Source organism: Mus musculus, chromosome 7 (assembly GCF_000001635.26).
Source record: "Mus musculus strain C57BL/6J chromosome 7, GRCm38.p6 C57BL/6J".
NCBI lineage: Eukaryota > Metazoa > Chordata > Mammalia > Rodentia > Muridae > Mus > Mus musculus.
Window position 1 is genome coordinate 22822670 of NC_000073.6, and position 23006 is coordinate 22845675.

Sequence of the window (23006 nt, forward strand, 5' to 3'; positions counted from 1 at the left end):
GGAACTCTCAATTCTGAATATCTACGCTCCAAATGCAAGGGCAGCCACATTCATTAAAGACACTTTAGTAAAGCTCAAAGCACACATTGCACCTCACACAATAATAGTGGGAGACTTCAACACACCACTTTCATCAATGGACAGATCGTGGAAACAGAAACTAAACAGGGACACAGTGAAACTAACAGAAGTTATGAAACAAATGGACCTGACAGATATCTACAGAACATTTTATCCTAAAACAAAAGGATATACCTTCTTCTCAGCACCTCACTGGACCTTCTCCAAAATTGACCATATAATTGGTCACAAAACAGGCCTCAACAGATACAAAAATATTGAAATTGTCCCATGTATCCTATCAGACCACCATGGCCTAAGACTGATCTTCAATAACAACATAAATAATGGAAAGCCAACATTCACGTTGAAACTGAACAACACTCTTCTCAATGATACCTTGGTCAAGGAAGGAATAAAGAAAGAAATTAAAGACTTTTTAGAGTTTAATGAAAATGAAGCCACAACGTACCCAAACCTATGGGACACAATGAAAGCATTTCTAAGAGGGAAACTCATAGCTCTGAGTGCCTCCAAGAAGAAACAGGAGAGAGCACATACTAGCAGCTTGAAAACACAACTAAAAGCTCTAGAAAAAAAGGAAGCAAATTCACCCAAGAGGAGTAGATGGCAGGAAATAATCAAACTCAGGGGTGAAATCAACCAAGTGGAAACAAGAAGAACTATTCAAAGAATTAACCAAACGAGGAGTTGGTTCTTTGAGAAAATCAACAAGATAGATAAACCCTTAGCTAGACTCACTAGAGGGCACAGGGACAACATCCTAATTAACAAAATCAGAAATGAAAAGGGAGACATAACAACAGATCCTGAAGAAATCCAAAACACCATCAGATCCTTCTACAAAAGGCTATACTCAACAAAACTGGAATACCTGGACGAAATGGACAAATTTCTGGACAGATACCAGGTACCAAAGTTGAATCAGGATCAAGTTGACCATCTAAACAGTCCGATATCCCCTAAAGAAATAGAAGCAGTTATTAATAGTCTCTCAGCCAAAAAATGCCCAGGACCAGACGGGTTTAGTGCAGAGTTCTATCAGACCTTCAAAGAAGATCTAATTCCAGTTCTGCACAAACTATTTCACAAAATAGAAGTAGAAGGTACTCTACCCAACTCATTTTATGAAGCCACTATTACTTTGATACCTAAACCACAGAAAGACCCAACAAAGATACAGAACTTCAGACCAATTTCTCTTATGAATATCAATGCAAAAATCCTCAATAAAATTCTCGCTAACCGAATCCAAGAACACATTAAAGCAATCATCCATCCTGACCAAGTAGGTTTTATTCCAGGGATGGTTTAATATACGAAAATCCATCAATGTAATCCATTATATAAACAATCTCAAAGACAAAAACCAGATGATCATCTCGTTAGATGCAGAAAAAGCATTTGACAAGATCCAACACCCATTCATGATAAAAGTCTTGGAAAGATCAGGAATTCAAGGCCCATACCTAAACATGATAAAAGCAATCTACAGCAAACCAGTAGCCAGTATCAATGTAAATGGAGAGAAGATGGAAGCAATCCCACTAAAATCAGGGACTAGACAAGGCTGCCCACTTTCTCCCTACCTTTTCAACATAGTACTTGAAGTCTTAGCCAGAGAAATTCGACAAAAAAGGAGATCAAGGGGATACAAATTGGAAAAGAGGAAGTCAAAATATCACTTTTTGCAGATGATATGATAGTATATAAAAGTGACCCTATAAATTCCACCAAAGAACTCCTAAACCTGATAAACAGCTTCGGTGAAAGAGCTGGATATAAAATAAACTCAAACAAGTCAATGGCCTTTCTCTACACAAAGAATAAACAGGCTGAGAAAGAAATTAGGGAAAGAACACCCTTCTCAATAGTCACAAATAATATAAAATATCTTGGCGTGACTCTAACTAAGGAAGTGAAAGGTCTGTATGATAAAAACTTCAAGTCTCTGAAGAAAGAAATTAAAGAAGATCTCAGAAGATGGAAAGATCTCCCATGCTCATGGATTGGCAGGATCAACATTGTAAAAATGGCTAACTTGCCAAAAGCAATCTACAGATTCAATGCAATCCCCATCAAAATTCCAACTCAATTCTTCAACAAATTAGAAGGAGCAATTTGCAAATTCATCTCCAATAACAAAACACCTAGGATAGCAAAAACTCTTCTCAAGGATAAAAGAACCTCTGGTGGAATCACCATGCCTGACCTAAAGCTTTACTACAGAGCAATTGTGATAAAAACTGCATGGTACTGGTATAGAGACAGACAAGTAGACCAATGGAATAGAATTGAAGACCCAGAAATAAACCCACACACCTATGGTCACTTGATCTTCGACAAGGGAGCTAAAACCATCCCGTTGAAAAAAGACAGCATTTTCAACAATTGGTGCTGGCACAACTGGTTGTTATCATGTAGAAGAATGTGAATCGATCCATACTTATCTCCTTGTACTAAGGTCAAATCTAAGTGGATCAAGGAACTTCACATAAAACCAGAGACACTGAAACTTATAGAGGAGAAAGTGGGGAAAAGTTTTGAAGATATGGGCACAGGGGAAAAATTCCTGAACAGAACAGCAATGGCTTGTGATGTAAGATCTTTAATCAATAAATGGGACCTCATAAAATTGCAAAGCTTCTGCAAGGCAAAAGACACCGTCAATAAGACAAAAAGACCACCAACAGATTGGGAAAGGATCTTTACCTATCCTAAATCAGATAGGGGACTAATATCCAACATATATAAAGAACTAAAGAAGGTGGACTCCAGAAAATCAAATAACCCCTTTAAAAAATGGGGCTCAGAACTGAACAAAGAATTCTCACCTGAGGAATACCGAATGGCAGAGAAGCACCTGAAAAAATGTTCAACATCCTTAATCATCAGGGAAATGCAAATCAAAACAACCCTGAGATTCCACCTCACACCAGTCAGAATGGCTAAGAAGAAAAATTCAGGTGACAGCAGATGCTGGTGAGGATGTGGAGAAGAAGGAACACTCCTCCATTGTTGGTGGGATTGCAGGCTGGTACAACCACTCTGGAAATCAGTCTGGCGGTTCCTCCGAAAATTGGACATAGTAGTACCGGAGGATCCAGCAATACCTCTCCTGGGCATATATCCAGAAGATGCCCCAATGGGTAAGAAGGACACATGCTCCACTATGTTCTTAGTAGCTTTATTTATTTATTTATTTATTTATTTATTTATTTATTTATTATTATTTTTGATTCTTGTTATTTATTTATTTATTTATTTATTATTATTTTTGATTCTTTCGTTCCAAAATTATTTTTTTTATTATTAGGTATTTTCCTCGTTTACATTTTCAATGCTATCCCTAAGGTCCCCCATACCCCCCCCAATCCCCTAGCCACCCACGCCCCCTTTTTGGCCCTGGCGTTCCCCTGTACTGGGGCATATAAAGTTTGCAAGTCCAATGGGCCTCTCTTTGCAGTGATGGCCGACTAGGCCATCTTTTGATACATATGCAGCTAGAGTTAAGAGCTCCGGGGTACTGGTTAATTCATAATGTTGTTCCACCTATAGGGTTGCAGATCCCTTTAGCTCCTTGAGTACTTTCTCTAGCCCCTCCATTGGGGGCCCTGTGATCCATCCAATAGCTGACTGTGAGCATCCACTTCTGTGTTTGCTAGGCCCCGGCATAGTCTCACAACAGACAGCTATATCTGGGTCCTTTCAGCAAAATCTTGTTAGTGTATGCAATGGTGTCAGCATTTGGAAGCTGATTATGGGATGGATCCCTGCATATGGCAATCACTAGATGGTCCATCCTTTCGTCACAGCTCCAAATTTTGTCTCTGTAACTCCTTCCATGGGGTTTTGTTCCCATTTCTAAGAAAGGGTAAAGTGTCCACACTTTGGTCTTCGTTCTTCTTGAATTTCATGCGTTTGGCAAGTTGTATCTTATATCTTGGGTATCCTAAGTTTGTGGGCTAATATCCACTTATCAGCGAGTACATATTGTGCGAGTTCCTTTGTGATTGGGTTACTTCACTCAGGATGATACCCTCCAGGTCCATCCATTTGCCTAGGAATTTCATAAATTCATTTTTTTAATAGCTGAGTAGTATTCCATTGTGTAAATGTACCACATTTTCTGTATCCTTTCCTCTGTTGAGGGGCATCTGGGTTCTTTCCAACTTCTGGCTATTATAAACAAGGCTGCTATGAACATAGTGGAGCATGTGTTCTTCTTACCGTTTGGGACATTTATGAATGTGGCTGCCCTTGTATTTGGAGCATAGATATTCAGAATTGAGAGTTCCTCTTGGAGGATTTTACTTTTGATGAGAATGAAGTGCCCCTCCTTGTCTTTTTTGATGACTTTGGGTTGGAAGTCAATCTTATCAGATATTAGGATGGCTACTCCAGCTTGTTTCTTCATACCATTTGCTTGGAAAATTGTTTTCCAGCCTTTCATTCTGAGGTAGTGTCTATCTTTTTCTCTGAGATGAGTTTCCTGTAAGCAGCAAAATGTTGTGTCTTGTTTGTGTAGCCAGTTTGTTAGTCTATGTCTTTTTATTGGGGAGTTGAGACCATTGATATTAAGAGATATTAAGGAGAAGTAATTGTTGCTTCCTGTTATTTTTGTTGTTAAAGTTGGCATTCTGTTCTTGTGGCTGTCTTCTTTTACTTTTGTTGAGGGATTATCTTCTTGTTTTTTCTAGGGCGTGGTTCCCGTCCTTGTCTTGGTTTTTTTCTGTTATTATCCTTTGAAGGGCTGGATTCGTGGAGAGATAATGGGTGAATTTAGTTTTGTCGTGGAATACTTTGGTTTCTCCTTCTATGGTAATTGAGAGTTTGGCTGGGTATAGTAGACTGGGCTGGAATTTGTGTTCTCTTAGTGTCTGTATAACATCTGTCCAGGCTCTTCTGGCTTTCATAGTCTCTGGAGAAAAATCTGGTGTAATTCTGATAGGCCTGCCTTTATATGTTACTTGACCCTTTTCCCTTACTGCTTTTAGTATTCTATCTTTATTTAGTGCATTTGATGTTCTGATTATTATGTGTCGGGAGGAATTTCTTTTCTGGTCCAGTCTATTTGGAGTTCTGTAGGCTTCTTGTATGTTCATGGGCATCTCTTTCTTTAGATTTGGGAAGTTTTCTTCAATAATGTTGTTGAAGATGTTTGCTGGTCCTTTGAGTTGAAAATCTTCATTCTCATCCACTCCTAGTATCCGTAGGTTTGGTCTTCTCATTGTGTCCTGGATTTCCTGGATGTTTTGAGTTAGTATCTTTTTGCATTTTCCATTCTCTTTGAATGTTGTGCTGATGTTCTCTATGGAATCTTCTGCACCTGAGATTCTCTCTTCCATCTCTTGTATTCTGTTGCTGATGCTGGCATCTATGTTTCCAGATTTCTTACCTAGGTTTTCTATCTCCAGTGTTGCCTCACTTTGGGTTTTCTTCATTGTGTCTACTTCCGTTTTTAGGTCTAGTATGATTTTGTTCATTTCCATCATCTGTTTGGATGTGTTTTCCTGTTTTTCTATAAGGACTTCTACCTGTTTGGTTGTGTTTTCCTGTTTTTCTTCAAGGACTTGTAACTCTTTAGCAGTGTTCTCCTGTATTTCTTTAAGTGAGTTATTAAATTCCTTCTTTATGTCCTCTACCATCATCATGAGATAAGCTTTTAAATTCAGGTCTACCTTTTCAGGTGTGTTAGGGTGCCCTGGACTGGGCGAAGTGGGTGTTCTGGGTTCTGATGATGGTGAGTGGTCCTGGTTTCTGTTAGTAGGATTCTTACATTTACCTTTCGCCATCTGGCAATCTCTGGAGTTAGTTGTTATAGTTGTCTTTGTTTAGAGATTGTTCCTCTGGTGATTTTGTTACCCTCTAGCAGCAGACGTGGGATACTAGCTCTCTCTGAGTTTCAGTGGTCAGAGCAGTCTCTGCAGGCAAGCTCTCCTCTTTCAGGGAAGGTGCAGTTATCTGGTGTTTGGACCTCCTCTTGGCTGAAGATGAAGGCCCAAAACAGGATCTTTCCCAGAAGCTGTGTTGCTTTGGCCAGGAAGGTGGCCGGTTGTCTGGAGCCGAATATGGCGCCGCCTCAGAAGCTCTCTGGCTCTCGCCTGTCTCAGAAACTGCTGGCCTCTGTATTCCACTCCCTCACCCCTGCAGCCTGCCCTCCTCGGAGTCCCGGAACCAAGGTGGCTCCCACCGGAGCCTGAGGCAAAAACCTCTTAGGCCAGGCGGACCCCTGTGCTCTCACCAGGAAGGTGGCCGGTTGTCTGGAGCCGTAGATGTCGCCACCTCAGAAGCTCTGTGGCTCTTGCCTTTCCCAGAAACTGCTGGCCTCTGTATTCCACACCCTCTCCCGTGCAGCCTGCCCTCCGCGGACTCCTGGAACCAAGGCGGCTCCCGCCAGAGCCTGAGGCAGAAACCTCTCGGGCGGGGTGGACCCCTGTGCTCTCACCAGGAAGGTGGCCAGTTGTCTGGAGCCGAAGATGGCGCCGCCTCAGGCAGCCTTATTTATAAAAGCCAGAAGCTGGAAAGAACCCAGATGCCCCTCAACAGAGGAATGGATACAGAAAATGTGGTACACTACACAATGGAGTACTACTCAGCTATTAAAAAGAATGAATTTATGAAATTCCTAGCCAAATGGATGGACCTGGAGGGCATCATCCTGAGTGAGGTAACACATTCACAAAGGAACTCACACAATATGTACTCACTGATAAGTGGATATTACCCCAAAACCTAGGATACCTAAGATATAAGATACAATTTGCTAAACACATGAAACTCAAGAAAAATGAAGACTGAAGTGTGGACACTATGCCCCTCCTTAGAAGTGGGAACAAAACACTCATGGAAGGAGTTACAGAGACAAAGTTTGGAGCTGAGACAAAAGGATGGACCATGTAGAGACTGCCATATCCAGGGATCCATCCCATAATCAGCATCCAAACACTGACACCATTGCATACACTAGCAAGATTTTTTTTCGAAAGGACCCAGATATAGCTGTCTCTTGTGAGACTATGCAGGGGCCTAGCAAACACAGAAGTGGATGCTCACAGTGAGCTAATGGATGGATCACAGGGCTCCCAATGGAGGAGCTAGAGAAAGTAGCCAAGGAGCTAAAGGGATCTGCAACCCTATAGGTGGAACAACATTATGAACTAACCAGTACCCCGGAGCTCTTGACTCTAGCTGCATATGTATCAAAAGATGGCCTAGTCGTCCATCACTGGAAAGAGAGGCCCATTGGACACGCAAACTTTATATGCCCCAGTATAGGGGAACGCCAGGGCCAAAAAGGGGGAGTGGGTGGGTAGGGGAGTGGGGGTGGGTGGGTATGGGGGACTTTTGGTATAGCATTGAAATGTAAATGAGCTAAATACCTAATAAAAATGGAAAAATGGGATACAGAGCTAAACAGAGAATTCTCAATGAAGGAATTTTGAGTAGCTGAGAAATACTGCAGGTAGAGCAGGGGAGAGCTAAGTGATATCAGTGATTGAGGAGATTAGTCTCTAGGATGTGCCAGAGACCGGGGATGGGGAGAGGTTTGAGAGCATCTATGGGTGACTCTAGCTGAGACTCCAATAGTCAGAAATGTGAATCCTGAAGTGCCCATTTCCTGTAGCCAAGCAAAGCTCCCACTGGAAGGATAAGGGCAACAAACTACTCAAAAAACTTTTGCCCCAAATTGTACCCTGACTACTATATGTATAGTGACAAATAAAGAGCATAGACTGAGGGAATGACCAACCAATGACTGACCCAAATTGAGACCCATTCCATGGGCAAGAACCAATCCCTAACATTATTGATAATGCTCTGTTATTCTTGCAGATAGGAACCTGACATAACTGTCTTCTGAGAGGTTCCACCCAGCAAGCCAGTGGAAAGAGATGCAGAAACTTATACCCAAAAATTAGATGAAGGTTTTGGAGTCTTATGAATGAGTTGGGAGAAGGATTGAAGGCCAGGAAGAGGACAGGGACTCTACAGAAACCCAACAGAGTCAACAAACCTAGACCTTTGGGAGATCCCATAGACTGAATCAGCTGTCAAAATTGAGCAGAGACTGGACCCTGCAGGTATTTAGCAGATGAGCAGCTTGCTCTTCATGAGGGTCCCCCCAAAATTGGACCCTCACTCTTTTTCTGAGCCTGTTGCCTTTTTGTTTGTTGACACATCTTCCCACCCCTGTTGCTCCTAAATGGAACAACTTGCCTGGTCTCAATGGGAGAGAATGTGTCAAATTCAGCAGAGATTGATGTGTGACTGGTTTGGGATTCAGTTGGTTAATCAGGGATTTGTGAGGCACGAGGAAAGTGGTTTGACTGTGCTTCAGAAAGGTTGATACCCAGAAGAGGGCTTCCCCTTCTCAAGAAACGAGAAGAAGGTGGAATGGTGGGAGAATTTGATAAAGGAGGTACTGAGAGTAGAGGATGGACTGATATTTTGTTGTAAAGTGTATAGATAAATAAAATTGAAAAAATGTTAACTTAAGCCCTAACTTTGCCCAAATATCACCCAGTGATTATTAACATCACACTTTGTTGGAGAAGTTAACCTTGCCTGCTTTTCTTACATAGGATGCAAATTTAGTTGTCAATACCTACATATGGCTCACAGCTATCTGTGTTTCCAGTTCAAGGGGATTCAGTGCTATTTTCATAAAACTCATGGTGTCATTAATGCATGTGGTACAAAGACATATATTTAAGCGAATATTCATACACACAAAAGAAAATATTGTTTATTTTTACTGAAAATAGATTTTGTTCTAATGTAATATATCTTGATTATAATTTCCCCTCCCTTTATTCACTCCAGTTTTTCATCCCCTACATATTTACAACTTTTCTATGTCTAATAAGAAAAGAATTACTACCCTTCTGGTCGGTGCCGGCACCGGGTCACCTTGAACGGGGAGTTGGTGGACAACCCCAAGGTCTCCAGAGCACTCTCCATGGGATCTCAGGACCTCTCATGAGTGGAACACAACTTCTGTTCCAATCTAATCACACGGGACCTGAGACAGCATTAATTAGGGAAGCAGAAAAGGTGGACTGACCAGGGTCACAAGTCCCATCTGGTCTGCGCCAGCACCTGGTCAACTAGGGCATGGAGTCGGCAGACATACCCAAGGTCCCCAGAGCACTTTCCATGGGATCTTAGGACCTCTGGTGAGTGGAACAGAACTACTGCCAGGAGGCAGGTTCGAGGGCCAGATATCTGGGAACCTTCCCTGCAAGAGGAGAGCTTGCCTGCAGAGAGTGCTCAGACCACTGAAACTCAGGACAGAGCTAGTCTCCCAGGTCTGCTGATCGAGACTAGCAGAATCACAAGAGGAACAAGCTCTAACCAGAGACAACTATAACAACTAACTCCAGAGATTACCAGATGGTGAAAGGCAAACATAAGAATCTTACTAGCAGAAGCCAAGACGACTCACCATCTTCAGAACCCGGCACTCCCACCTCACCCAGTCCTGGGCACCCCAACACACCCGAAAAGCTAGACCCATATTTAAAGCATATCTCATGATGATGGTAGAGGACATCAAGAAGGACTTTAACAACTCACTCAAAGAAACACAGGAGAACACTGCTAAAGAGTTACAAGTCCTTAAAGAAAAACATGAAAACACAACCAAACAGGTAGAAGTCGTTAAAGAAAAACAGGAAAACACACCCAAACAGGTGATGGAAATGAACAAAACCATACTAGACCCAAAAAGGGAAGTATACACAATAAAGAAAATCCAAAGTGAGGCAATGCTGGAGACAGAAACCTTAGGAAAGAAATCTGGAACCATAGATGCGAGCATCAGCAACAGAATACAAGAGATGGAAGAGAGAATCTCAGGTGCAGAAGATTCCATAGAGAACATCAGCACAACAATCAGAGAACATGCAAAATGCAAAAAGGTCCTAACTGAAAACATCCAGGAAACCCAGGACACAATGAGAAGACCAAACCTACGGATACTAGGAGTAGATGAGAATGAAGATTTTCAACTTAAAGGGCCAGCAAATATCTTCAACAAAATAATAGAAGAAAACTTCCCAAACTTAAAGAAACAGATGCCCATGAACATACAAGAAGCCTACAGAACTCCAAATACACTGGACCAGAAAATAAATTACTCCTGACACATAATATTTTGAACAACAAATGCACTAAATAAAAATAGAATATTAAAAGCAGTAAGGAAAAAAGGTCAAGTAATATATTAAGGTAGGCCTATCAGAATTACAACAGACATTTCACCAGAGACTATGAAAGCTAGAAGATCCTGGACAGATATTATACAGACACTAAGAGAGCACAAATGACAGCCCAGGCTACTATACCCAGCCAAACTCTCTATTGCCATAGATGGAGAAACCAAAGTATTCCATGACAAACAAATTCACACATTATCTTTCCATGATTCCAGCCCTTCAAAGGACAATAACAGAAAAAAAAAAAAAAACAATACAAGGACAGAAACCACGCTTTAGAAAAAGCAAGAAAGTAATCCTTCAACAAGCCTAAAAGAAGACAGCCACAAGAACAGAATGCAAACTCAAACAATAAAAATAATAGGAAGCAACAATACATTTCCTTAATATCCCTTAATATCAATGGACTCAATTCTCCAATAAAGACATAGACTAACTGACTGGCTACACAAACAGGACCCAACATTTTGCTGCTTACAGGAAACCCATCTCAGGGAAAAAGACAGACACTACCTCAGAGTGAAAGGCTGGAAAACAATTTTCCAAACAAATGGTCTGAAGAAACAAGCTGGAGTAGCCATTCTAATATAAAATAAAATCAACTTCCAACCGAAAGTTATCAAAAAAGACAAGGACGGACACTTCATACTCATCAAAGGCAAAATCCTCCAAGAGGAACACTCAATTCTGAATATCTATGCTCCAAATGCAAAAGCAGCCACATTCATTAAAGAAACTTTAGTAAAACTCAAAGCACACATTGTACTTCACACAATAATAGTGGTAGACTTCAACACACCACTTCCATCAATTGACAGAAGAATGGAAACAGAAACTAAACAAAGACACAGAGAAACTAACAGAAGTTACAAAACAAATGGACTAAACAGATATCTACAGAACATTTTATCCTACAACAAAAGGATATTCCTTCTTCTCAGCACCTCACGGGACCTTCTCCAAAATTGACCATATAATTGGCCACAAAACAGGCCTCCACAGATAGGAAAATATTGAAATTGTCCCATGCATCCTATCAGATCACCATGGGCTAAGGCTGATCTTCACTAACAACATAAATAATAGAAAGCCAACATTCACGTTGAAACTGAACAACACTCTTCTCAATGATACTTTGGTCAAGGAAGGAATAAAGAAAGAAAGTAAAGAATTTTTAGACTTTAATGAAAATGAAGACACAACATACCCAAACTTATGGGACACAATGAAAGCATTTCTAAGAGGGAAACTCATAGCTCTGAGTGCCTCCAAAAAGAAACTAGAGAGAGCACACACTAGCAGCTTCACAACACATCTAACAGCTCTAAAACAAAAGAAAGCAAATTAACCCAAGAGAAGTAGACAGCAGGAAATAATCAAACTCAGGGGCAAAATCAAGCAAGTGGAAAGAAGAACTATTCAAAGAATCAACCAAACGAAGAGCTGGTTCTTTGAGAAAATCAACAAGATAGATAAACCCTTAGCCAAACTCACTTAAAAGGGCACAGGGACAGCATCCTAATTAACAAAATCAGAAATGAAAAGGGAGACATAACAACAGATTCTGAAGAAATCCAAAACACCATCAGATCCTTCTACAAAAGGCTATACTCAACAAAACTGGAAAACCTGGACGAAATGGACAAATTTCTAAACAGATACCAGGTACCAAAGTTAAATCAGGATCAGGTTAATGATCTAAACAGTCCCATATCCCCTAAAGAAATAGAAGCAGTCATTAATAGTCTCCTAACCAAAAAAAAAAAAAAAAAAAAAAAAAAAAAAGCCCAGGACCAGATAGATTTAGTTCGGAGTTCTATCAGACCTTCAAAAAAGATCTAATTCCAGCACTGCACAAACTATTCCATAAAATAGAAACAGATTGTAATCTACCCAACTCATTCTATGAAGCCACAATTACTCTGATACCTAAACCACAGTAAGATCCAACAAAGAGAACTTCAAATCAATTTCCCTTATGAATATCAATGCAAAAATACTCAATAAAATTCTTGCTATGTGAATCCAAGAACACATTAAAACAATCATCCATTCTGACCAAGTAAGTTTTATTCCAGGGATACAGGGATGGTTTAATATACGGAAATCCATCAACGTAATCCAAAATATAAACAAACTCAAAGTCAAAAACCACATGATCATCTCCTTAGATGCAGAAAAAGCATTTCACAAAATCCAACACTCATTCACTATAAAAGTCTTGGAAAGATCAGGAATTCAAGGCCCATACCTAAACATGATAAAAGCAATCTACAGCAAACCAGTAGTCAACATCAAAGTAAATGGTGAGAAGCTGGAAGCAATCCCACTAAAATCAGGGACTAGACACGGCTGCCCACTTTCTCCCTACCTATTCAACATTGTACTTGAAGTCTTAGCCAGAGAAATTCGACAACAAAAAGAGATCAAGGGGATACAATTTGAAAGGAAGAAGTCAAAATATCACTTTTTTCAGATGATATGATAGTATATAAAAGTGACCCTATAAATTCCACCAGAGAACTCCTAAACCTGATAAACAGCTTTGGTGAAGTAGCTGGATATAAAACTAACTCAAACAAGTCAATGGCCTTTCTCTACACAAAGTATGAAAAGGCTGAGAAAGAAAGTAGGGATACAACACCCTTCTCAATAGTCACAAATAATATAATATACTTTGGAGTGACTCTAAGTAAGGAAGTGAAAGATTTGTATGATATGAACTTCAAGTCTGTGAAGAAAGAAATTAAACAAGATCTCAGAAGATGGAAAGATCTCCCATGCTCATGGATTGGAAGGATCAATATAGTAAAAATTAGCCATCTGGCCGAAAGCAATCTACAGATTCAATGTAATCTCCATCAAAATTCCAATTCAATTCTTCAAGAAATTACAAAGAGCAACCTGCAAATTCATCTGGAATAACAAAAAATCTAGGAAAGCAAAAACTCTACTCAAGGATAAAAGAACCTCTGGTGGAATCACCATGCCTGACCTAAAGCTGTACTACAAAGCAATTGTGATAAAAACTGCATGGTACTGGTATAGCGACAAACAAGTAGACCAGTGGAATAGAAATGAAGACCCAGAAATGAACCCACACACCTATGGTCACTTGATGTTTTACAAGGGAGCAAAAACCATCCAGTGGAAGAAAGACAGCATTTTCAACAAATGGTGCTGGCACAAATGGTGGTTAACATGTAGAAGAATGCAAATTGATCTATTCCTATCTCCTTGTACTAAGGTCAAATCTAAGTGGATCAAGGAACTCCACATAAAACCAGAGACACTGAAACTTATAGAGGAGAAAGTGGAGAAAAGCCTTGAAGATATGGGCACAGAGGAAAAATTCCTGAATAGAACAGCAATGACTTGTTGACAAATGGGACCTCATAAAATTGCAAAGCTTCTATAATGCAAAAAAAAAAAAACCGGCAATAAGACAAAATGGCCTCCAACAGACTGGGAAAGGATCTTTACTTATTCTAAATTAGATAGGGGACTAATATCCAATATATAAAAAGAACTCAAGAAGGTGGACTCCAGAAAATCAAATAACCCCATTAAAAATGGGGCTCATCGCTAAAAAAGAATTCTCACATTTGGAATACCGAATGGCTGAGAAGCACCTGAAAAAATGTTTAGCATCCTTAATCATCAGGAAAATGCAAGTCAAAACAGCCCTGAGATTCCATCTCACACCAGTCAGAATGGCTAAGATCAAAAATTCAGGTGACAGCAGATGCTGGCGAGGATGTGGAGAAAGAGGAACACTCCTCCATTGCTGGTGGGATTGTAGGCTTGTACAACCACTCTGGAAATTAGTCTGGCGGTTCCTCAGAAAATTGGACATAATACTACCGGAGGATCCCACAATACCTCGACTGGGCATATATCCAGAAGATGTTCCAACTGGTAAGAAGGACACATGGTCCACTATGTTCATATCAGCCTTATTTATAATAGCCAGAAGCTGGTAAGAACCTAGATGCCTCTCAACAGAGGAATGGATACAGAAAATGTGGTCCATTTATACAATGGAGTACTACTCAGCTATTAAACAGAATGATTTTAGGAAATTACTAGGCAAATGGATGGACCTGGAGGGCCTCATCCTTAGTTAGGTAACTCAATCACAAAAGAACTCACATGAAATGTACTCACTGATAAGTGGATATTAGTCCAGATGTTAGACTACCTAAGATATAAGATACAAAGCACATGAAACTCAAGAAGAACGAAAATCAAAGTGTGGACACTTTGCCCCTTCTTAGAATTGGGAACAAAACACCCATGGAAGGAATTGGAGGTGAGAGAAAAGGATGGACTAACTAGAGATTACCATATCCGGGAATCTATCCCATAATCAGCCTCCAAACGCTGACACCATTGCATACACTAGCAAGATTTTGCTGAAAGGACCCTGATATAGCTGTCTCTTGTGAGACTATGCCACGGTCTAGCAAACACAGAAACTAATGTTCACAGTCAGCTATTTGATGGATCACAGGGCCTCCAATGGAGGAGCTAGAGAAAGTACCCAAGGAGCTAATGGGATCTGCACCCCTATAGGTGGAACAACAATATGAACTAACCAGTACCCCCCTGAGCTTGTGTCTCTAGCTTCATATGTATCAGAAGATGGCCTAGCCGGCCATCAGTGGAAAGAGTGGCCCATTGGTCGTGCAACTTTATATGCCTCAGTACAGGGGAACGCCAGGGCCAAGAAGTGGGATTGGCTGGCTAGGAGAGTGGGAGGAGGGTATGGGGGACTTTTGGGATAGCATTAGAAATGTAAGTGAGGAAAATACTTATTAAAAAAATTAAAAAAAACCTGACAACCAATTAGTCTGGAGATTTATGGAAAGTTCTTTTGCAAGAAAATAAGCATATATTTTGTATTAATAGAATATCACATTCTAAAGACATTCTTAAAATGTATTACTTTTGGCCAAACCACGATTGGGGATCTCATCCTTTTCTATTGATTTTAAAGCAAGGGAAAACCAGAGGCTGAAAGAGTAGACTTCCTCCATTCGAGAAAGTACCCAAGGAGCTGAAGGGGTCTGCAACCCTATAGGTGGAACAACAATATGAACCTACCAGTATCCCCAGAGCTCATGTCTCTTGCTGCATATGTAGCAGAAGATGGCCTAGTCGGCCATCACTGGGAAGAGAGGCCACTTGGTCTTGCAAACTTTATATGCCCAAGTACAGGGGAGCACCATGGCCAAGAAGTGGGAGTGGGTTTTGTAGAGGAGTGGGGAGAGAGAGGGTATGGAGGATTTTTGGGATAGCATTTGATATGTAAATGAAGAAGATACGTAAGTAAAAAAATATATATATATAAAATAAAATAATTACTTTCTAAGAGACAACAAAATGGGACAAAAGAGAATATAATATAAGACAAAATCATCCCATTATGCCTGGTCTAGACAATAAAACAGAACAAAAAGTACCCCGAGGGATGGCATAGCAATCAGTGACTCATTCGTTCACACACTCAGGTGTTCCATAAAAATACTAAGCTGAAAGCTTTAATATATATGCAGGTAATCTGATGCAAACCCTTGTAGGCCCATTCTTGATGTTTCAATCTCTGTGTATTCATGTGTACTTTGCTCAGTTGATTTACTGAGTCCAGTTCTCCTGGTGTCTTCATCCCCATTGCTCTTACTCTCTTTCTCGACTCCTCTTCTTCAGAATTCCCTGAGCTCTGAGAGGTGAGATTTGATGGAGACATTCCATTTAGAGCTGTGTATTTTGAGAAATCTCTTTCCACATGATGCCAGTCTGTGATTCTCTGAATCTGTTTCTGTCTGTTGTAAGAGGATTTTTCTCTGATAATAAGCAAAAAACACACTGATTTATGAATATGGCAAAATACAATTAGAAGTCATATTATCGATGATTTTAATTTATTTATTTTATTTCATTTCATTTCATTTCATTTCATTTCATTTTATTTTATTTTATTTTATTTTATTTTATTTTAGAGAGGTAGTATTTGGTCTTACCGTAGGTATGTTTGCTGACTATCTAATTTCTGGTTATTGGTCACCTGACAGTGCTGTGTATGTGTTCTGTCTATGACAAATTTGATATTGGTTGGATACTCCCAAAAGTTCCATGCTGCCATTGCATTAACATATCTTGTGTGCAGGACATATTATAGACCAAACGTTTTGTGGCTGAGTTGATGTTTAAGTGTCTCTTTTGGTAGCCTGCAGAGTATTTTTCCATACCAAACACTATTATAGGATTAAAGGCCCTATGTCGGTACCAGGTCTACTTTTCCATGTTGAAGGAGCGTATGGGTGTTGTCTTAGGTATGGGTATCTCACTGTCAGTTTGTAGAGAGCAAACCTTTATCTTAACATTGGCCTGTGTGTGTTATTTTAAAAAGATTTATTTACTTCATTGATATGTGTACAATGTATCTGTCTTCAACATACCAGAAGAGAGGATCAGATTTCATTGAAGATGCTTTCGAGCCACCATGTGGTTGCTCAGAATTGAACTTAGGATCTCTGGAATAGCAAGCAGCCAGTGGTCTTAACCATTGAGCCATCTCTCTAGCCCTAGCCTGGGTTTTGTAGGCATTTCCACAGGACATCTTTGGCCAACAACTCAGTTGAATGCAATATAGTCCCTGTACTTGAAAAGACCCCTTAGTTGAAAATAGGTGGTCAGTTGGGTGCTCCATACCCTCAGTTATTAGATAATTTCAGTAGGATCGCTTTCATATATGTTACTAAATTTCCACTGCCATGTGGTTTCATAACATTTCTCATATGTCCTCCAATCCCAGCTCTCTCTCCACTGATTCCCTCTCTTAATCCTATACCTGTTCCAACCCACCCCCCTAGTCCACTCAGAATAGCTAATCTCTTTCCCTTTTCCATGAAATCCATGTGTCCCTCACTTGAACATTTCTATGGATCAATCTCCTTTTTAGCTTGATTATCATTTATTTAATGGCTATGTATGTATAAGTGAATACATACCATAATTACCTTTCTGGGTGTTGGTTTCCTCACTCAGGATAGATTTTTTTTTCTAGCTTTAGCGTTTCTCCTATAAACATCATGATGCCTGTCTTTCAACAGTGGAGTAATGCTCTATTGTGCTAATGTGCCATATTTTTTTATCCTTTCTTTTGTTGTGACTTCTTGGTTCTTTACAAGTTCTGGCTATTATGAATGAATAGAACAGTAAGAATCATGGTTGAGTACATGTCCTTGTAGTAGGATGAAGTGTCCTTCAGGTATATATCCAAGAGTGGTGAGATAGATCTAATGCCTACTTTCTGTGGAATCTTTATTCTTTTTTTAAAAATATATTTTTATTAGATATTTTCCTCATTTACATTTCCAATGCTATCCCAAGAGTCCCCCATAACTCCCACCCACTCCCCTACCCACCCTCTCCCACTTTTTGGCCCTGGCGTTCCCCTGTACTGGGGCTTATAAAGTTTGCAAATCCAATTGGCCTCTCTTTCCACTGATGGCCGACTAGGCCATCTTTTGATACATATGCAGCTAGAGTCAAAAGCTCCGGGGTACTGGTTAGTTCATAATGTTGTTCCACCTATAGGGTTGCAGATCCCTTTAGCTCCTTGGGTACTTTCTCTAGCTCCTTCATTGTGGGCCCTGTGATCCATCCAATAGCCGACTGTGAGCATCCACATTCTTATTCCCATAGTGACTGTACAAGTTTTCACTTTCATCAGCAATGGTTGAGCAATTCAATTATTGCACATCCTTGCCAGCATGAGCAGTCACCTGTGTTGTTGATCTTGGAAATTCTAATAGTTGTTAGATAGAATCCCAAGGTGGGTTTCATTTCCTTTTTCTTGATGTCCAAATCTTGCTAAGGGTCATGCAATAGGAATGACCAATGGCTTTAAAACTCAGGGAATATGGTCAGCCCACTGATTATCACAGCCACATGGGTAAGTATTTGTGTGGCAAGGCCCCAAGTACTTCATGCTACTGTGAAGTTCTGTTCTGCTTACTGCCCTCATATCCCTCTTAATCTAAGAAGGAATTAGCATTAAGAGGTCTACACTCCTTTTACTCTCTAACTTTTTTCTTCCCTAATGGGTGTTAGTTGGTTGGAAGGGATTGGAGTGAAAAAAAGTGTTGGAAGATCATAGAACCCAATAAACTATCCCATAACAATGCTTAGGGATAAGGAGATACACAGATTAGCAAGCAGAGATCAGTGTCATAGGATACACTGAACTGATTAAACTAAATTTAGAAAATGCACTTTATTATGGCCAGTGCTATTATCAAGACATGGTGCCATAGTTTGTCAGTTTAGGGTTGGTGCAAGTCTGTGAAAATGTATATGGGAAGTCTCAGTATTAATTTTGTAACTCAGTGTGAATCCATTCCTCAATATGGAACATACAAACTGATGGTTCCTATACTATTATTTCAAGCTCTTTCAATATAGCTGTTATTAATGATTTCCCACTCCTCCAAAACTGCAAGTGAAGTGTCAAATGTGTTGGATAAATTTCTCAGTTTGGGGCTGGAGAGGTGACTCAGCAGGGTAGAACCCTGGCCACATTTACATTGGATCAGAGCTTGATTCTGAGAAACCATATTCATAGGCATACATCTGTTTGTAACCCCAGCTCTAGGGGTATGACACCTATTCTTCTTAACAGAAGGAAATCCCTACAAATACATACACACCTCACACACATAAACAAAAAAATGAATGCTAAAGTTTTCTTTGTTCACAGGAGTAAGTATCACAGGTATAACCACTCCTGGATTTATCTTGTGGTCTTCACTGCCCTGGTCATTCTCATGCAGCTGAAATGGTTAAGTTCTTCGATTTAATCTTCTGAGAAAATAATTTTGTGACTGGCAAGCCACTGACAGACAGAGTGACAACGTTGCCATCTCATTGCTCTATATGTCTTGTCTCCTGTCGGATTGGTAGGTGTTTGTGATGATTGGAAAAACAATTTCACCATAGCCCAGGGTGAAGTCTTTACCAAGGTCTTTCAGGAGAAGATGTCCAGTGTGGATCCTGGATTCCTCCCTGGTCCTCTTAAGGCTTCTGAGCATGACCTGTTTCTACCTCTTTTACTATTTATTCTCGATATGCTCAGCAGATTGTACTGCTCTAGAGAGCACAAAGTTATGATGTTCAGTGCTTGACTCTCACCTCAGTAGGGCCCAAGGTAGCAAAGCATATATCTCCTAAATAAAATGGAATGACATACAATATATTTACTATTTATATAAATATCATCCTTGAAAATACTTAATCATAACAATGCATCCTCGTTTGTTCAGGTAGGGAAATATAGAGAGGGATTCTGTTCTTGTCCGAAGTTTGAAGTATCAACTAAGACGGAGCGAGAGTATCAGTTTGATCAGGACCATTTAACACATTAAACTGTTTAGTGAAAATTGGTTGCATCAGTTTCAGTCCAGCCTGCAGCAGATTACAGTTATATACAGGAGAACAGAGGATGGTGAATAACTCACTTACTATGTCAGTCAGATTCCAACCAGAAATCATTTCACATCAACAAATGAGTATAGCCTTATTCTTTTAAAATTACAGCAGTGAGCACCACACCTTGTTCATACAAAATGTTGAAAATATATTTAAAGAATAAAGGTCTTAATGGTATTAGTGAAACTGTCTTCTGGATTTGGCATTTTTTAGTGACTCTGGTTTTCAACAGTTGAAGAGCACAGAACAAGGATCTTTAGGATCTCTGAAGATCAACAGAAAAGGAGAGATACTGGGGAAGACTGCAGCCAGAACCTCACTGACAAGCCTTATGAAGAAATGAGAATGCATTAAAAGGGTATGAAAGATGATACAAATAAAATTTAGAAGATAAAAGCTAACAAATGTGAACACCAGCATCAGGATAGTACGGGTTGCTTTGGACTCAGCTTGGCCTCTGGTGTTCTGATTGGGAGTGAGGATGTGCTGCATTCGCTGGCGATGTCTATGGAGGAGAAGTACCATGGAGACACTGGTCCAGACCATGATGCTCATGAATGTGGCATCATAGGCAAACTGCAAGAAGACAATGCCTACAATGAATCCAGAAGTGGAACAGAACAAGTTGCTTTTAGAGTCAGTGTTATTGTCTGTTATCTGTGGACCAGTGACCTTAATTGGAATGTGGATGTTACTTAAGACACTGAAAAACCAACAACCGTAACAAGAATAACTCACCAAATTTGGGACACTTGCTCTGAGTATAAGTTTACCTCTATTAACAAGAACAAGAGTGACAAACTGATGGATACTCAGGACACAGGTGGAACACAAGTTTGTGCTTCTTGCCACCATGTGACTGAAGAATTCTAATTTACATTTGAGTTCAGTTGGAGGAGTTTTTGGAGCAAAAGCTATCATGTTGTTTGGAAATATAGTGAGGAATAGAGTCAAGGCATTGGCCACAGACATGTGGCTTAAAATCACCTGTCTGGGTCTCTGTTTAGAACCAGTCAAGACTGGATAGAAATTATGGACAAACAGAAAGACATTGGCCAAGGTCCCAACCCCAAACTGGCAAAGCAAGAGGAGTTGAAGAGCCACTTCCTCAGTGGTTTTCACGGATTTACCATGATCAGACATGGAGAGGGTTTTACAGGACCCTGGATGATTAGGTAGGACACTACTCTTCTCGGGTCTCTGTTTTATTGTCCACACTTACCAATTGATTTGAGACAATTTCTTCACTTGATAAGTGAGACACTATTCTATCACACTACAGGTAAATTGCCTGGAAAACATGTATATATAATAACTCAAATTAAAATTTATACTGATTTTATTACTCCGGCCTTGAGATAAATTTTGTATTACAACTACAGATTTATTGGTCCAGTAGCTCAAGAACACAATAACACACATTTTAACACACAATGGTCCTTGCTTATGAATACAAACAAGAAAGAGAGTAGCTTGAACATGTGATTCTATCATCAGAATTCAATACAATTAGGAGAGAGGGGAGGCTTCAATTGAGATGTAACTAAACCATTAAAAATAAAACAAAATATAAATGCAGCATAAAAATAATTAATTGAATTTATTTATGTTATAGTAACATGTTAAAAATAATGTGTATGGGAATATCATGTAAGATTACACATATTAATGAAGTTGTGTAATTGAGTTCAGGTGTAGAAAATTAAGTTGTTGGCTTTTGAGAAAATTTTATACCACTCATCCACACAAGCACACACACACACACAAAAAAAAAACCACCACATATTTCTAATAAAGCCAGATCTTCTGATCACACAGATGAACATAGTCTTACATATGTGTCCTCCATGGAAAAAAGAATCCAACTTGCTAAAACGTTTCGTCTATTCATATTTTTCCTGACCTTAATTTTTGTTCTAAAATGTCAGGTGTCAGAGCCTTAGCTGTGTCACCTGCAGCTTCCCTCCAAAATTACTAACACAATCACCGTTACACCCTTTGCAAGCTGATGCTTAGTCTGCATTTTACTTGTTTATATGTTTTCTGTAGGAACATGAGGGCCTCCATCCACCAGATAAAATTCAACATCTCACATACATGTTACACTGAATGCTGTTTTCTCCTGAGTACTAATCTAGGACAGAGACATTTCTTTGAGATAAAAGCAAAATATTAACCTATTCAAGTTTACCTGCAGACTTCCAAAAGAAATAATGTTTCGTGTTGACTTCAGAAGACAATTTTCACTGAAGAAAATAGAAGAGAATTTTAAGCAGAAATCTTTGTTTGGAAGAATCCCACCTTTGAGCCTCAGTCACGATGAAGATATTCATCTGAAGGCCAGCTGCAGAGCACAGCTCCTATAGAAGCATATTTCCTAGTGCCTGAATTGAGGAACTTCTCTCTGTCACTTTTTGCCTGAGAAAGAATGCAATGAAATTCAGAATGGTTTCTTATTCTCCATGCAATGATGTAAAGGTAACCCAACAAAGTCCAAGTTTCCAGTCTCATAAAATAATAGGGCACCGGGAAAAGACATCCTTTAGGGAGTTTATTATTGTGTCATCTGTCGTGTCCACACATTTGTCTGCATGGTGTCTTTGGGATACCTCCAATGAAGGAAAAATCATTTATCCCCAGAGCAAATCTCCATTCCTTTCTGATGCTTACTGATGATGTCTAGGAGTTTGTTAGATGTTAATGAGTACCTGGGCAGAAGTTAGGGAAGGGTTTTCATGTTTCCTTCGGGAGAATCTAAGTTCTGAATTGATTTTGATGTCAGATGTGAATTGGGGCACTCCTGGGTAAAACAAGGGACTCATTATGTGAGTTTCTATAGAGTACTTTCCTCCCTACTATTTCACTTCTGCAAAATTATTCTGACAGCAAGTCCTCCCAAAATACTGGATATGTATCACTCAGATTCTGTAATTTCCCTGGACGTTGCTTCATTCCAACTTTTCCCATGTTTGTCCCAGGACGTTCATAAATGGCAAATTTATTGAAACTGGTCTTTCCCACCTGAATCCTGGAGTTATTCCAATATCCACTTGTTTTCAAATAGATTATGACTTTTTTTTCTGACATACTCATGAATTCTTATCACAGGTCTAATATTCTTTGGTAGTATCTAGAGAATTTCATTTGTAATAACTCATACAAGGAAAGATATGGATTGAGCTATCATTAAGGAATAAATAGCTCCAACTCATT

The 23006-nt window shown here is 39.7% G+C and overlaps 1 protein-coding gene across 1 annotated transcript; it reads right to left on the reverse strand.

Annotated features, from left to right (window-relative positions):
* Positions 1-20018: 20018 nt before the first annotated feature.
* Vmn1r159 (vomeronasal 1 receptor 159) lies at positions 20019-20936 on the reverse strand. The gene has a single exon (NM_001166758.1). The coding sequence runs from the start codon at positions 20934-20936 to the stop codon at positions 20019-20021; it is 918 nt and encodes a 305-aa protein (NP_001160230.1).
* Positions 20937-23006: the final 2070 nt, after the last annotated feature.